The following is an 18,782-nucleotide window of genomic DNA, read 5'->3' as shown; positions in this document are numbered from 1 at the left end:
AAAAAAAAAAAAAAAAAAAAAAAAAAAAAAAAAAAAAAAAAAAAAAAAAAACCCACAAAAAAACCCCAAAAATAAAATGTGGATTTTTCTGTTCTATGTAAATGTTCATATAAATTGAAAGACGAAATATACAGAACTCAAGAAGGTCCTGGAATACCATGTGAATGTTGTCCATTACCAGCATGTGGCTATCTGAATTAAAAGCTTACTTATCATTGAAAGCTTAAAACTTAGTTCTTTAGTCACAGCAGTCACATTCCACGTGTTCAACAGGTGATCAAAAGCTGTGGTGTTGGACTATTCAGATACGGCAGACTCTTCCTCAGACACCTATAATGGACAAAAACTGTACTCCTAATGAGTCAAAGCCCACCCCTAATTTGTGAAGCCACATGCAGGAAACTGCTAATAAGGTGTGCAAGGATGAGAACTGGGCCCCACAAATTTTGGCTAATGGTAACGAAAGAACTATTGTCTTGAAAGTAAAAGTAGTCTTGTAATCCAGAAATTCACAAGCCTGAAGCAGAAGGATCATAGGTTTGCAGTGAGCGGGGCTACATGATAAGAAAACATAAATTTGTGCAATCTATCTATCTATGGAACAAAATGCGAGATTTTGTAAATCCAAGTTGTGGTTAAATACCAGTAAGGAAAGGGTGAAATATATCAAGCACATGTTGTTAGATACTCTATGTATTATTAATCATAATCTGCCTCCCTTTTGAACAGTATGTTGGGTAACTGTGGCTTTAACATTTCCCCTTTCATTGCTAGGAAGGTGAACTGTAGAGCTGTAGTCTTGAGACTAAGCTCTAACTACACTGGCAAGGAGGTAGCTTCAATAAGACTAAATGAAGCCTTTGTTTCATATCTGGTTGCTGCCAAAAAATAACAGTACACTACATCTAAACAGCCTTTGAAAGAATTATTTTTAACAAAGAAGTCTTGTAAAACACCACATTTCAGAAATTCTTGCCATTTTTTATACAAGTAATCTTTGACTTCCAAAGTTTAGTTAGCTAAATGAACATCTCTTGTTTTCTGAATAGTATTTGTTCTCTGGAATGTTCTGTTAAACCAGAAGCATATATAAGCTATATGATTATGCTTTTGCTACCTATCTTACTTACAAAAGAATTCAATGTAGATTAAATTAATATAGGCCACTATAAACATGAAAAGTCAAATAATTTCAATTTTAGGTGATCACATTCGAGTAATTGATTGCATTTGATCTGACAAATTTTTTATAAAACCTACAAAATAAATTATTTCCACAAATATTTGTTTTGCACCTGTGTTGAACACTAGAGGAAAGATTATGCAATACAGCAATACAGTATATGCATTTATATATGCCCATATAAGCATAGTTTCCAATCCCCTGGTCTCAATATAGTATATGCATTTATATATGCCCATATAACCATAGTTTCCAATCTCCTTGTCAAAGACAACCATAATCGTGTAAATTTTGTTGATATATGTACCTAGTGTAATCAATTATATGTTGATAATGCATATTAATGACTTTGAGCAATATGTACTAGACAGAAAGCATTGTAGTACATTATTGTTTAATTCTTGCAGCCACCCCACAATACTGGTATACCTCTGAGCTCATGGCTTACAGGTAAGAGGTAAGAAACGTGATGCACAGAAAGGTTTAATAATGTCAGTTATAAACAGTGGGAAAGGAAAGGGCACCACCAATGCAGGCTGAGGAGGGCATCCCAGCCCAGCTCTGTGGTGATCACTACAGTTCCTGTGCTAGGTACCAGAACCTGACCGTTTAACTTCGGGTGTAACGTGACACATACCTGAGGTGAGAGAAACTTTTCAATCCGTTTAGCTAGAAAACCTTTCTCCAATATGGAGTTGACTGATGGTCTATCCCTAGGATTTCTTTTAAATAACTGAGAGAGCAAGCTGCGGAGATCATAGGAGTAATGTAGAGACACAGGAGGAAAGGACCCAGAGATTATCTTCAGTACCAGGTTTTTCATGTTTCCAGCTTCAAACTAAAATCCAGAAAATAAATGCACATTTATAAAACAGATAGAAAACAGGAATGGGGAATATCAGTAATGAGCAACAGTTCTTTTTTCATTAATACAGAATAGAAATGCAATCCTCTCCTAAGTAATGCAATTAGTATACTTTTTGTAAACTTTACTTAATTACCTATAATTTTAAAAGACTGCTTTCAAAAAAGTAAAATAATATAATTTGTTATAAAAGTAAAATCTAAGTGTTTATGCAACATGCCAAGAGGTAAACTGTAAATATTAATATTTTACAAGATGCAACAATAATCAAGATGATAAACAGTTATGCAACCAAATAGACTTCATGTAAGACCTAGCTTCCTCTGCCTCTGCTCTAACAACAAGAAGCAATAAATAAACTACTGAGCAAAAACCATTTGAGCGACATAAGTAAAGATGTAAGAGAACTCCTAACTGCTTAATTCTTAGGCCATGTCCATCATTATTGCAAGAGGTGAGGCTTGCCAAAGAATAATCAATCCAACGGGGGTTGGGGGTGAGCAATATTAATAGGAAGGTATGTGTTTTAGGTTTGTGTAAACACAAAATAAACTGTAAGTCAAATAAAAAGAATACACAGGTGGGACAGTTCAAAATCTAAAGACTTCATGAAATGGGAAAATGCAATGAACCAATAGTTCTCAAAAGAGTATGTACCAATGGCCACTAAAGACATAAAAAATGTTTAATACTATTAGCCACCAGGGAAATGCAAATCAAAAGTATATTGGGATTTCAATCCTAGTCAGAATGGCTATCAGTGAGAAAACAACAAATGCTGTTAGGCCAGGGACTCTCATATGCTATTGGTAGGAATGTCTATTAAGTCTAGCCTCCATGGATATCACATACAGTTTCCTAAAAAAATAAAAATGCAACTAGCGTATAGTTTAGCAATAATAACCCTGGGAATATACCTCAAATAATCTACTTAGGCATAATAAAGACATACTTATTCCTCAAAAGTGAAACTCTGGAATTAGCCTTAGTGTATGTCAACAGATGTCCCTCAACAGAGGACTGGATACAGAAAATGGTACATTTACACAATGGAGTACTACTCAGCTATTAAAAACAATGAATCATGAAATTCTTAGGCAAATAGATGGAACTAGAAAATATCATCCTGAGTGAGGTAACCCAATCACAAAAGGACACACATGGTGTGCACTCACTGATAAGTGGATATTAGCCAGAAGCTCAAGATGCCCAAGAAACAATTCACAGACCACATGAAGCTCAAGAAGAAGGAAGATCAAAGTGTAGATACTTCAGTCCCTCTTAGAAAAGGGAGAACAAAATACCCATGGAAGGAGTTACAGAGACAAGGTGTGGAGCAGAGACTGAAGGAAAGGCCATCCAGAGACTGCCCCATCTGGGGATCCATCCCATATACAGTCACCAAACCCAGACATTATTGCATATACCAACAAGATTTTGCTGACAGAAGCCTGATATACCTGTCTCTTGAGAGGCTCTGCCAGTGCCTGACAAATACAGGATGCTTTCTGCCAACCACTGGACTGAGCACAGGGTCCCCAATGGAGGAGCTAGAAAAAGGACCCAAGGAGCTGAAGGGGTTTGCAGCCCCATAGGATGAACAACAATATGAACTAACCAGTACCCCCAGAGCTCTCAGGAACTAAACCACCAACCAAAGAAAACACATGGTGGGACCCATGGCTCCAGCTGCATATGTAGCAGAGGATGGCCTTGTGGATTATCAATGGGAGGAGAGGCCCTTGGTCCTGTGAAGGTTCTATGCCCCAGTATAGGGGAATGCCAGGGTCAGGAATTGGGAGTGGGTGGGTTGTTGAGCAGGTGGAGGGGGGAAGGGGATAGGGGGTTTTTGGAGGGGAAACCAGGAAAAGGAATAACATTTGAAATGTAAATAAAGAAAATATCTAATTAAAAAATTAAATTAATTAAAAAAAAAAGACTATGTACAGAAAGGGAGGAGATCACAAAGCCCCAGCCTAGCTGAAGAACCACTGCCAGTTGATGGCTGCTGAAAGACAGAAAGTCAGTTTTCTATAGGGCTATGCCCCTGTGGCAGATCAATCAAGCTCCAGTGAATGGCCTCACATATATGTACGAATGCATCACTAACTGGACTTAGTAAGTTAATTAAAATGAAAAGAAAATAAGAGAGCCTGAACTTGGGAGGGAAATTGAGAGGTGGATTTGAGAGAAATCATGGAGGGAGTGGGGAGCAGACACAATCAAAATAAACTGCATGGATGTATGGGATTCTCAAAGCATAAATTATATTTAAAACAATATGCACAAATACACAACACATTTCATTCAGGTATAATGAAATTATATTATTTGAAAGAAAATATATGCAAGTGCAGATGTTATATTAAGTAAAATAAGAAAAACTTAAAAGAAATATATTGTATGTTTTTTCCACAAGCACAAACTAGGTTTCTCTGTCTTTGTCTCTGTCTCTCTCCTATACACTAACACAAATACACACACAGACACACACAGACACACAGACACACACAGACACACAGACACACACACACACACACACACCGCACACACACAGAAGCTGATGCAAAACTGGGAAGTTAGAGGTCTAGCTGAGTGGGGAAGAAGGAAAAGGGCAGGTAAGGGAAGGTGAGTGTGGTCAAGGTAAATCATATTCTTCTTGGATAACATGTCTGTTTTAGAGGCCTATGCAAGTCTACATGGGATTGAACTCAATTTGAAGATCAAACTAGTAAAAATCTTGTAGTAATCCCCATGTCTCTGTTTCTCAAGGGCTGAGATTATATGTGTGTGCCAAAAAGATGCAATGTCATTTTATGAGTTAATTTTATATACTTACACATTGCCCTGTGGAGGGATATTCAGGTAGATTTTCATTTTTCTCCTATTAAAAAATTAAATGAGTCTTCAACTACCTATTTAAAGGATGCTTTTTTTTTTCCTATGAAAGTGACACATATATCCATGGTTTCAAATGTCTAACACAAGAATGAAACTCTGCTGGAGTCTAAGAAATCACTTTGCAAATTTTGGTAGCAACTTTTGCTCCTACCAGAAAAAGTGTTTTTCTTTTAGCCTTCTACTCCATCTTAATTTTATTAGTTGATAGTACATGAAATAATACATCATTAATTTTAACTTGCAAGGTAGTAATTATTTGATTGAAGAAGCATCTTTTGTAAGTTCCGTTAGTTTTTTTTCTTTTTTTAATTATATATTTTCTTTATTTACATTTCAAATGTTATCCCCTTTCCTAATTTCTCCTCCAAAAATACCCTATCCTCTCCCCGCGCTCCCCCTGCTCCCCAACCCACCCACTGTGCTATATAGAAAACTAAATTTAACAAAAGTACTAGGGTTTAATGTATCATCATTACAGATATAAAAACCAATATCTTGAATTATAAAGTGATATAGTTTAGCATATGATAGCATATATATATATATATATATATATATATATATATATATATATATATATATATATAGAGAGAGAGAGAGAGAGAGAGAGAGAGATTGAGGGGGGCTTGGAAATATAAGTAATATTTACATATATTACTTGATATGGTGACACTTTGACTTCAGAATAGTGCTTATTTCTGAAAAGAAGAAAGAAATAATAGGAAGTAGGGTCTTAGCTATATCTGCAACATCATATTATTTTTATCAAGTAATATCTGGAATACATATGGCAATCTATCAGCTTTACTTAAATCCATGTTTCTACCATTGAATTAAGTCTCTTGTATGTATTTTAAATATTTAATATTTAAAATTAAAAGTTAAATGGAAATAATATATTATCTTTAATTGCACACCTATACTCATTCTATTTTCACATAAAATGACATTAGACATGAAATCCCATATCTTTTATACATGTATTTAATGTGCATGAGTTCATTTATATAGTAAATACCATGTTGTGCATTTTGCACACAAATAAATAGAAGCAAAAGAAAAAAAGATGAAATGTCATTAGAAATCCATAACTGTGTGCAATGATATACACAAATAAGATTATAGATTTTATATTAGGAAAATAATTAGCTTTGATATTTCTGTTAAATAACAGAACAGTTGTACTAATCTTGCTGTTCTCAATATACACATCAAGAAAACAAAACGTCTACGATAAGTTATGTCAATTATAAAAAAGCAGTCCTAAATAAATGTTAAGCTCTCCTAGAAGATTCAAAACTTATTTCATTCTGTTTGTAAAAATGTAAGTCCGTTCAATCTTGTAGAAACATATTAGGGAAAAAATTAACACAATATAGTAGAAGTTCATACAGGCAGATATTTAAAAAACAGAGAAGCAAGAGAGAAGGTTTGGCAATTCAAGGGATTTCTGTTCTTCCAGAGAACCGTAGTTTGGTTCTGGGCATCCGTATCAGGTAGCTCAGGACCATCCTCAGATGCACTCTTCTGACCTCCGATGCTATCTATTTTCATGTGGCAAGCATGCACATTTATATAAATATGAGAATATCTCAACAAACAATAAAAAAGACAGACTTCAAATAATATTGAACAGTAAGAGCAGGCTATAAGGCGGCTTACATAATATAAGCAAACTCTTGAAGAAGAGCACTTCGATTTGTAAATTAAGTTAGAATAAAGCTTAGAAGAAAGCATCAGATATAAGCAGTTGTTTCTTGTTAGTTTTGCGTATGGTACTTATTTCCTGCTTTATAATTTTACGTATTTTCTGAAATTTTCTCTTGAGATGAAAATACAGCATTGTTTCATCAGGAAAGGAAACATGCTTTAAAAAGAGGACAAAAAAAAATGAAAAAGTTATTACAATTAAATATATTTTGAAAGAAATCTCCCTCTTGGTATATTTCGTACTATTTAAAAAATGTGTTAATGGTGAAAATTATAAATAATGTAAGTATACTTAATGTGACAGAATGCCTGGATAAGAGGCTGAGAAGATATTCAGTTGGTAGAGTGCGGGCTATGTAAACACAGAGATGCGATTTTAGAACCACAGAACACATATAAAAGATGGCTGGTTCTGTCCTCTCCAGAGGCATAGGATGTGGGTGGAGGCAGGTGGATCCCTAAAGTTCACAAAAAGGTTCTCTGAACGTGTCTCAAAAAATGAAGACGACGAGCCATCAAGGAAAGGCTCTACACATTGACCGTGGAGTACCTTGGGGACCTTCAACCTCACACACAACACATGTGCACACTTCCACACTGTGAAGCACATGCATCACTCCCAACACCACACACACACACACACACATACATACACACACACACACACACACACACACACACACACACACACACACACACACAGAGTTACTGTTTCTCTTGTCTATATTGGCAGCTTATTTTTTAATAAAAACAACTCTGGTTGTCACAGTAAGTAAAAATTTTTAAATAACTTCCAGCAACAAACTCAAAGCATTTCAATGCTTTGAATTTAGTTTTTTCCTTTATTTTTCAGCCAGAATCTGCATATGTTTCAGTGGATAGCCTTGTTAGGCTCAATGGGAGGAGAGGTCCTTGGTCCTATGAAGGCTCAATAGATGCTGCAATGTAGGGGAACCAAGGGTGGGGAGGCCTGGAGGAATATCCTCATAGAGGCAGGAGGAGGGAGAATGGACTTCCGGGGAGGTGGGGGGACTGGGTAAGGGGATAACACTCGAAATATAAATTAAAAAAAAATATTAAAAAAGAAAAATGTCTGTGGAAAAAGCACAAAATATAACAGCAAATATATAATAAGAATAAACCAGTTTAAAATTGCACTTTAGAAAACCAAACTTCTAATCTGAGTTATCTGAAAGACACTACAACTTTAAAAGCATCACAGCTTATACTTACTGCATGTTTAAGTGTACACAACTCATAAAGGACACAGCCCAAAGCCCAAATGTCACTGTGAAGACAAAAGTGAGAAATTTCCTCTTAATATCAGAATATAATTATTTATTTATTTAATCATTTAAAGTAAACAAATAGTATGGAAGAACTTGGGGGGAACATATGTGCTCTATAAATTATTTTTTACCTTCAAATTTCAAACTAGATAATAAAAGTGGGTATTTTAAATCAGAAAAGTAAGGGTTGGCTAAACAATTACTTTGAAATGTTATTAAAGAAATTTAATATTTAAAAGAATGGTATAAAAATTCATTCTATTTATTTTTATTTTGAAAAATTCCACATGCTTTACTCAATTTAAAAAATATTACAAAATGAGAAACCTAATTTACTACAATCAAGCACGACAGCAAACTAGAGTGTTTCTTGGTTGCGAGCTTTCCCTTGGAAAAGAGGAAAAGGTCACTGGAGTACAGTTATGGGACTGTCCTCAATATCAGACCACATAAGCCACTAGCAGCTTACATCTAAGCTAGGTGGCTGCAGCATTTCAAAGAAACTGATGGCGTGCTCTCTCTCTCTCTCTCTCTCTCTCTCTCTCTCTCTCTCTCTCTCTCTCTCTCTCTCTCTCCTTCTCCCTGATTTTGGCTTTTTTTTTTTTTTTTTTTTTCCGAGACAGGGTTTCTCTATGTAGCCCTGGCTGTCCTGGAACTCACTCTGTAGACCAGGCTGGCCTCGAACTCAGAAATCTACCTGCCTCTGCCTCCTGAGTGCTGGGATTAAAGGCTTGCACCACCACGCCCAGCTTGATTTTGGCTTCATTGTTGAGCATCTAGCATACATCCTATACTTTTAGCTACAGTTCTGTAGGAAGTGACTATGACAAAGAGAAGGACCAAAGGGGGTTAAGTACTCTCTTCCAAACTACAAGAAACCATGACGTGATTCTGCCTTGAGTTCTTTCAATGAGATACGAAGAGTGTTTTTACAATTCCTTTATCATATACTAAAAGTCTACAGATATACATACTAACCATGCATTACTGATTTTGCAGTGGTGTTCTCAAGGCTACTATACAGAGTATGACAGAAAGGTTTGAAACAGATCATATGTTAAGCATCCCTTTAAATACCTTTTATTGTTATAAGGCTTGTTTTCACAGATTTCAGGTGACAAGTAGTATGGAGTCCCTATGCAAGTTCGAGCAAGCTCTACAGTACTAGAACAACAACAACAAAAAACTTGTTAAAGAAGCTTAAGGCAGAGATATTACAAGTTATTGCATATACACTATAACAGACTCAGTTTCACTGAGAACATTAAGTCAGAACAAAGCTTAAAGCTGTTGTTACCTATTAAGAACTCTAGCAATTCCAAAATCTCCAAGCTGCACTGTCCCATCTTTGGTTAGAAATATGTTCTATAAAAGAAAGAATAAACAAACAGAAATATTGTTTTAGTCCAGCTACCTCTATTAGACATTGTTTTTCAGAAAAAGTAATACAAATAAAAATTATGCTGGAATAGCTAGATATCCCCATGAAAAAGAATAAATGCATTCTCATACCCACCTCACTATATGCAAAAATTAACTCAAAACGAATTATAAGATATATGAATAAAAACTATAAAAATCCTAAAAACAGGAATAAATTGTCATGTTTTTGAGTCAGGCAATGGTTTCTTAGACATCAAACAAAACTAAAGAGAAGGAAAAATATTTTTGTGTACCATACCATACTGTCCATAAAAGAAATAAGAAGCCAGTGACATGGCTCAGCTGGGTAAGGTATCTGTTGCCCAAGCCCGACGACAATCTGAGTCTAACCTTCTCGATCCACATGGTGAAAAGAAAGAATGGGGGGGGGGAAGAGATCTAAAGCTCAGATCACGCTCAGCTATATGTAAAGTTCAAGGCCATGCTGGCCTACAGGAAACACTGTCTCAATACCCAACTCCCAAAGGACAAATAATTCATTTTGTTGTTAATTTTGAGACAGAGTCAAACAATGTAGCCTTAGCTGCTTGGAACTTACTATGTAGACCAGGCTGGCCTGGAACCCAGAGATTCAGCTGCCGTTGTCTCTCCAGTTCTGGGATTAAAGGTGTGGAATACAAAACCCAGCAAATAGTCCATCTTTAAATAACTAAAAGCACATACTAACAGTTCACGTAAATACAGCTATCCAGACAGAAAGAAGATCAGTGGTTACTAAGTCTACATGGAGGAGAAAGAGGTGTGACTACACATGAGCAGTTCTTATTTGAAGAGAAAAATATTCTGTGAAGTAGAGACAATGTTTTCCCACTTCTGTATAAACACTAAAGTCAGTAAACGCTATATTTCCATGGGCGTTTTTGTCATGGCATCTGTCTGAAAGTCAGAGGACAACTTATGGGTGTCAGTTCTGTTCCTATACAGTGTGGGTCCCAGAGAGTGACTCAGTTAATCTAGCTTAGCAGCAAATATTTCTATCCAATAAGCTATCTTGCCAGTCCCTGTATACTGTAAATAGGCCAATTTAATAACATGTAAATGCATTACAATTAAAGGGGTCTGAAATACCCTTCCAGTTTAAACTGTTTACTCAATTGTATTTTCTCTATAATTAGAGTACTTCAGCGCTGCTGGGGTCTATCATGCACATGTATCAAGGATTAACATATTCCTAGCAAGGAAAAAGAAGCCTTTTCCCCCTAGATTTCTATACTCTTTAAAAGAGTAAAAAGCCAGAATTTAATGGGGTAGCAGGAATGAAATTCCCTATCAGTCCTAAGACTTGCATCAGGCACATGATTAATGCCAAGATGACATAGGTTAATTAGAATTAGTAAAATGAGGGAAAACAGATTTGGTGGCAGAAAATGGGGAGAGATGTAGGAAAGATGAAGCATGAAGGTCCCAGATAGCTCTTCTCCACGCACCCTGGGAATACTACACTGCACCACCATCTGCAGGCCTAGGAAGGCCAAGGACAGACAAAGACAGGGAGAACTGTGACATAACTGCCCTCATCTCTCTACCCTTGCTGGGAACTGAGAGGGCTGGAGTGAGTGAGTGAGTGCAAAGCTGGGGCTGGCCTTGATTACCAGCATCGAATCGCACACACATGTGTGTAGGCCCTTGCACTTGTGTTTTGAATATAAAACATTTTTCACAAAAGAACCTGGAAAAATTCAGCTAGAATTAATAATAATTAAATAATAATAATAATAATCACCCAATTAAATCATTAGTGCTGTGAGAATTCACTACAAATACAACTCATCAGTCTAGGATGGCAGTGCACGCCTATAATCCCCAACACTAAGGAGGAAGATCCAAGTTCAAGACCAGTCTGGTCTGCAGAGTGAGACACTCAAACAAGTAAAAACTGATGAAATGGCAATGACAAAACATTAACTGTGGGGCTGGTGAGATGGCTCAGTGGGTAAGAGCACCCGACTGCTCTTCCAAAGGTCCGGAGTTCAAATCCCAGCAACCACATCGTGGTTCACAACCATCCATAATGGGATCTCAAGCCCTCTTTTGTTGTGTCTAAAGACAGCTACTTACATATAATAAATAAATAAATCTTAAAAAAAAAACAAAACCATTAACTGTAAACATGCTTGGCCATGGCAATGAGGGCTGGAGAGATGGCTCAGTGGTTAAGAGCACTGACTGCTCTTCCAGAGGTCCTGAGTTCAGCTCCCAGCAATCACAGGGTGGCTCACAACCATCTGTAATGGGATCTGATGCCCTCTTCTGGTGTGTCTGAAGGCTGGACAGTGTACTCACATACATTAAATAAATAAATTAAAAAAGCAAAACAAAACAACAACAACAAAAAAAAAAAACTATAGCAATGAGTTTGAAATCCTCTAATTTCAGAGGCTCAATCAAGAATGGGAGAATTCAAGACCAGTAGGAGCTACACAAGAAAAATATCAATGCAGGTAGAGGGAACAAGAAATGACAAAATAGTTAATAAAGAGGTCAAAACATGAATGAAAGAAACAATTAGAACAGATACTTTTCTTCAAGCAATTACAGAGGCTGAGACAAGCATTAGCTTACAGAAACTGTGACGGGGTTTGGGGCTGGAGATAAAAGGTTCAAGACAGACAGTACTTTCCTAGTGTGCTCTGGGTGGGATCTTGGCACTATTAGGAATAAAAATGCAAAAGGAAGATGTGCAGACAGAGTTAATCGGGGAAAATAATTCATTTAATATTCAATAAGGAAAACAATGAGAAAAACATGTAAGAATAAAAAACACATTTGAAGTGGTATCTTAAGATCCATTTAAAGAAAAATCCAGAAACAAGGAAGGTCTCCAGAACTTCCCCAAAGAATACACAGATTCTCACACACAAGGCACAGCATAATGAACGCACACTCAATCTTCCAAGAAAATCAATCAATCAATAGTAATGACTTAAAATGTCTTAATTCAATTCTTAATATCAAAAAACAAATGAATCTTATCTTCTAATTCTATAGAAAAACAATCTCCTATACACAAATTTATATCCAAATTACCATTAATTAGAAAAAAGGAAATAAGTCAACCACACACATGCAAAATCTAAAAAAAAAAAAAAAAAACGAAGCTTCCATACATCTATTTCTTTATTCTGTCAGGCTAGAGAGTCAATCCAGAAAGAAGGGTATGGAAGAGTAAGTGGGAAAGCTGTGCGGGGACACAGGGGGTGGGGGGTGGGGTGGACATCGGGTACCTGAGTGAGCAGGACACAATTGAAGGACAAGAGCTGCAGGGTTTAGTCACACACAAGCTCCTGTCTGGCATGGAGACTCACACTATGATCCCAGTACTCAGGATGCTAATGTCTGAGCATCACTGAGAGTTTGGAGCCAGCTTGGGCTATATAATGAGATTCAGGCCAACAATAAGCAAGACTGTGAGACCTGTGCAAAAAAACAAAAAGGCTCTAGTGAACATACCTGTGACTTTATGTCTCGGTGAAGAATTTTCCTATCATGTACGTGCTTCAGAGCCAAACATATCTGCACAAACCAGTCCAAAATCTAGAGAAAAACACTGGATTAAAAATGTTTAAGATACAATTTCTTACTATTCTCAACAATAAAAGAACTTCTGGTGGAATTACCATCCCTGACCTCAAGCTGTACTACAGAGCAATTGAGATAAAGACTGCATGGTATTGGTACAGTGACAGGCAGGTACATCAGTGGAATACAAGTTGGTAGATGCTTGATTTCTTTTGATGGTTTTTGTTGGGTGTTTAGTTGGTTTTCACTATTCCAGTTCATTGTTTAACTGCTGTACTTTCAAACAGGCAAGTATAAACAGTAGTGTTGTTAAAGTCTAAGATTACACTACCTTTCTAAAACTACATGNAATTTATATGAAATTTTAATTTAATTNCCCACAATTCTCTAATTATAATGGAAATGATTAAATGGCTTGGCAATATGATTATACTTAGTTTGATTTGTGGTTGAAATTTAAGAAGTATAAATAACTCTCAGTCTGAGGGGAAATTATAAGGTTTTCTTCCTGTGGTTGTTTTCATATTTGAGCATTAAATTATTTGGAATCTATTTCAAAAAAGGAAAAAAAAAAAAAAAAAAAAAAGATACAATTTCTTTGTATTTTGCAGAAACTAACATTAATAGGTATTCAAGCCAACTGACAACAGAAATAGATATAGCATATACTAAAGAGTGTCACACACAGCAAAATAAATATGGAAAGAAAGCTCAAGAATGAAAAATAAAAATAACTTATACTTTATAATAGATTGGTAGTAGGCAGATAAGTTTGTTATGCTTATCTTTTTTTCTATAATTTTTCACTATACATAGAAGTTACCAAAGGAAAATTATCACGATAGAAATTTAGAATACATCTGTCATATATCTCTAACCACATTTATCACATATAAACACTCTCTGGAATTATCATTTAGAAGTAAAACAACTTAATATCTACCTCACTCTTCAGACCAAATAATTCCAATAATCAATAGAGATCAAATAAAGTATGGGTCAATTTTTAAAACACAACAAAGAAAATATCCCCCTCTCCAAAGTCTCAAGGTAACTTTGCTAAATAAAATTTAAAACATCTTCATAGCGAAATATATAGTCACATTTAATAAAAATTTGAGAAAATGCTGAAACATAATTGCTAATTTGCTAATCTCAAACATGCAAAAGTTCTTTTACATCTCTGGGGAAATGCTGGTAGCTAACACAATAGCTGACAGATGATATAAAGGAACAAAGGACAATAAACACATAGGAAATACTAACTTAAACAATCTCTACATGTCCATTAGTGGGACTGATAAATTGTACAGTGACAATTGTGTACTATGAAACCACTGAGGATGAAGTCTGTATGCATGGAGCTAAACATTATGAACTCAACACAAGAAGTTGCAGAATAGTATATACATTGTACTGTCATATTTTTAAAAAAGCACAGGCTTCTATCAAATCTTAACTGTATATAATTATGCATTTGACCTTACAGTGTGTGTGTGTGCGCGCGTGCCTCTATGGGTACAAGAAAGACAGAAGGAATGAGGAATGAGAAAAGAGAAGGAAACCAGTATATAGGGCTTAACATTATAGAAGTGGTCATCAGAAGATAATAGAAGGTAATAAGCTACACCTGTTACCCTTCTTTTAGTATTCTTAAGGAATAGTATACTTAAAGTCATATAAAATTAACTTTAAAATAATTTTCCTGACAGAACAACTCCCTCACTTAAGGTGGCAACAGGAGGCTCACTTGTTCCAGGCCAGACATACACTAAAAACATTTCCAGGAGTGCAAACTCTGAAGCCAGTCCCATGGCACCCAGAGGAGGCTCCACTTCCAGCCACTCTAACACACCTAGGATCCCAGGATGCCAGGAGCTTGGTCACACCAGGATCTCAGGGTCCCAGAGGCAACGTGACTCCCAGGAACTCTGATACACCCAGAATCTCAGAGAAAGCTGGACTATGAGGAGTTCTGACACAACCAGGATTATAGGAAGGACAGGCTCCAGTCAGATATAGCAAGGGCAGGGAGCACTAGAGATAATCAGATGGCAAGCTTAAGAACATAAGCAACAGAAACCAAGGTTTCTTGGCATCATCAGAATCCAATTCTCCCATCAAAAGTAGTGCTGGATACACCATCACATAGGAAAAACAAGACTCAGATCTAAAATCACTTCTTTTGATGATGATATAGGATTTTAAGAAGGACATAAGTAACTCCCTTAAAGAAATACAGGAGAACACAGATAAACAGCTAGAAGCCCCTAAAGAGGAAACAAAAAAATCCCTTAAAGAATTATAGGAAAACACAAACAGGCATAGAAAATGAGCAAAACCATCCAAGATCTAAAAACTGAAACAGAAACAATACAGAAATCACAAAGGGAGACAACCCTGGAGTTAGAAAACCTAGGAAAGAGATCAGGAGTCATAGATGCGAGCATCACCAACAGAATACAAGAGATAGAAGAGAGAATCTCAGGAACATTAGATACCATAGAAAACATTGACACAACAGTCAAAGAAAATGCAAAATGCAAAAAGCTCTAAACCCAAAACATCCAGGAAATGCAGGACACAGTGAGAAGTCCAAACCTAAGGATAATAAGTATAGAAGAGAGCAAAGATTCCAACTTAAAGGTCCAGCAAATATCTTCAACAAAATTATAGAAGAAAACTTTCCTAACCTAAAGAAAGAGATGCCCATGAACATACAAGAAGCCTACAGAACTCCAAATAGACTGGACCAGAAAAGAAATTCCTCCTGACACATAATAATCAGAACAACAAATGCAATAAAGAAAGAACATAAAAAGCAATAAGGGAAAAAGGACAAGTAACACATAAAGGCAGACCTGTCAGAATGACACCAGACTTTTCAGCAGAGGCCCCTTGGTCTTGCAAACTTTATATGACCCAGCATAAGGGAAGGCCTGGGCCAAGTAGTGGGAGTGGGTGGGTAGGGGAGCAGGGGCGGGGGGGGGGTATAGGGAACTTTCGGGACAGTATTTGAAATGTAAATAAAGAAAACAATAATAATAAAAAAATTAAAAAAAAAGAAAGCTAGAAGATCCTGGGCAGATGTTATACAGACTCTAAGAGAACACAAATGACAACCCAGACTACTATACCCAGAAAAACTTTCAATTACCATAGATGAAGAAACCAAGAAATTCCATGACAAAACCAAATTTACACAGTACCTTTCCAAAAATCCAGTCCTACAACAGATATTAGATGGAAAACACCAACACAAGGAGGGAAACTACACCCTAGAAAAAGCAAGAAAGTAATCTTTCAACAAACCTAAAAGATAGCCACTCAAACATAATTCCACCTCTAACAACAAAACTAAGAGAAAGCAACAATCACTTTTCCTTAATATAATATCTCTTAACATCTGTGGACTCAATTCCCCAATAAAAAGACACAGACTAACAAGAATGGATAGGTAAACAGGACCCAGCATTTTGCTGCATGCAGGAAAAGCACCTCAGTGACAAAGACAGATACTACCTCAGAGTAAAAGACTGAAAAAAAGGTTTCCAAGCAAATGGTCCCAAGAAAAAAGCCAGAGTAGCCGTTCTAATATCAAATAAAATTGACTTTCAACCAAAAGTTATCAAAAAAGATAAGGAAGGACACTTCATACTAGTCAAAGGAAAAATCTACCAAGATGAACTCTCAATTCTGAACATCTATGTTTAAAATGCAAGGGCACCCATATTCATAAAAGAAACTTTACTAAAGCTCAAAGCACACACCACACTCCACACAATAATAGTAGGAGACTTCAACACCCCAATCTCAGTAATGCACAGATCATGGAAACAGAATCTAAACAGAGACACAGTGAAACTAACAGAAGTTATGAACCAAATGGATCTAACATATCTATGGAACACTTCATCCTAAAGCAAAAGAATATACCTTCTCCTTAGCACCTCATAGTACCTTCTCCACAAATGACCATATAATTGGTCACAAAACAGGCCTCAATAGATACCAGATGATTGAAATAATCCCATGCACCCTATCAGATTACCACAGACTAAGGCTGGTCTTAAATTCCAACAAAAACAATGGAAGGTACACATGCACATGGAAGCTGAACAACACTCTACTCAATAACTTGGTCAAGGAAGAAATAAAGAAAGAAATTAAAGATTTTTTATAATTTAATGAAAATGAAGGCACATCATACCAAAACCTATGAGACACGATGAAAGCAGTGGTAAGAAGAAAACTCATAGCTCTAAGTGCCTCCAAAAAGAAACTGGAGAGAGCTTACACTAGCAGCTTACAGCACACCTGAAAACTTAGACCCAAAAGAAGCAAATACACCCAAGAGGAGTAGATGGCAAGAAATAATCAAACTCAGGGCTGAAATCCACCAAATAAAAACATAAAGAACTATACAAAGAATCAACAAAACCAGGAGCTAGTTCTTTGAGAAAATCAGCAAGATAGATAAACCCTTAGCCAGACTAACCAGACGGCACAGATAGTATAGAAATTAATAAAATCAGAAATGAACAGGGCGACAAAACAATGGAAACTGTGGAAATCCAAAAAATCATCAAATCTTACCACAAAAGTTTATACTCAACTAAATTGGAAAATCTGGATGAAATGGACAATTTTCTATACACATACAAGGTGCCAAAGTTAAATCAGGATCAGACAAACCATCTAAACAGTCCCATAACCCCTAGAAAAATAGAAGTAAGTCATGAATAGTCTCCCAACCAAAAACAGCCCAGGACCAGATGGGTTTAGTGGAGAATTCTATCAGACCTTTAAAGAAGACCTAATACCAATACTCTTCAAACTATTCCACAAAATAGAAACAGAAGGAACACTACCCAATTCTTTCTATGAAGCCACAATTAGGCTTATACCTAAACCACACAAAGACCCAACAAAGAATCAATCTACTTTATGAACATTGTTGCAAAAATACTCAGTAAAATTCTTGACAACTGAATCCAAGAACACATCAAAATGATCATTCACCACGATCAAGTAGGCTTCACACCAAGGATGCAGGGACAGGTCAATATACAGAAATCCATCAATGTAATACAATATATAAACAAACTCAAAGAAAAAAAAAACCACATGGTCATTTCATTAGATGCTGAAAAAGCATTTGACAAAATTCAGCATCCCTTAATGTTAAAAGTCTTGGAATGATCAGCAATCCAAGACCCATACCTAAACATAGTAAAAGCAATATACAGTAAACCAGTAGCCAACATCAAGCTAAATGGAAACAAACTTGAAGCAATCCCCACTAAAATCAGGGACTAGAGAAGGCTGCCCATTCTCTCCCTATCTATTCAATATGGTACTCAAAGGTCTAGCTAGAGCTATTAGACAACAAAAAGAGATCAAAGGGATACAAATTAGAAAGGAAGAAGTCAAAATATCACTATTTGCAGATGATATGATCATATACTTAAGTGACGCCAGAAATTCCACTAAAGAACTTCTAAAGCTGATAAACAACTTCAGCAAAGTGGCTGGATATAAAATTAACTCAAACAAATCAGTAGCCTTCCTCTACTCAAAGGATAAACAGGCTGAGAAAGATATTACAGAAACAACATCCTTCACAACAGTCACAAATAATACTACATACCTTGGTGTGACTCTAACCAAGCAAGTGAAAGATCTGTATGATAAGAACTTCAAGTCTCTGAAGAAAGAAATTGAAGAAGATCTCAGAAGATAGAAAGATCTCCCATGCTCATGGATTGGCAGGATTAATATAGTAAAAATGGCCATCCTACTGAAATCAATCTACAGGTTCAATGCAATTCCCATCAAAATTCCAAATCAAGTCTTCATAGAAGTAGGAAAA

General features: G+C 36.2%; 1 protein-coding gene across 4 annotated transcripts in view; it reads right to left on the bottom strand.

The window, feature by feature from the left end:
* Positions 1-18,782, bottom strand: part of Nek1 (NIMA related kinase 1) — a 132,909-nt gene that overhangs the window by 98,974 nt on the left and 15,153 nt on the right. For all 4 annotated transcript variants that reach the window (XM_021218780.2, XM_029531854.1, XM_029531855.1 and 1 more), the window contains exons 5-9: positions 12,842-12,925; positions 9,246-9,313; positions 9,026-9,112; positions 7,893-7,947; positions 1,821-2,021 (exon numbers count right to left, since the gene is read on the bottom strand). In XM_021218780.2, the coding sequence (XP_021074439.1) occupies positions 1,821-2,021; positions 7,893-7,947; positions 9,026-9,112; positions 9,246-9,313; positions 12,842-12,925 (495 nt within the window). The remainder of the gene's footprint in view (positions 1-1,820; positions 2,022-7,892; positions 7,948-9,025; positions 9,113-9,245; positions 9,314-12,841; positions 12,926-18,782) is intronic.

Source organism: Mus pahari, chromosome 19, assembly GCF_900095145.1.
Source record: "Mus pahari chromosome 19, PAHARI_EIJ_v1.1, whole genome shotgun sequence".
NCBI classification, from domain to species: Eukaryota; Metazoa; Chordata; class Mammalia; order Rodentia; family Muridae; genus Mus; species Mus pahari.
Note: the sequence above shows the minus strand (reverse complement) of the source record. Positions and strands in the feature narration are given on the sequence as shown.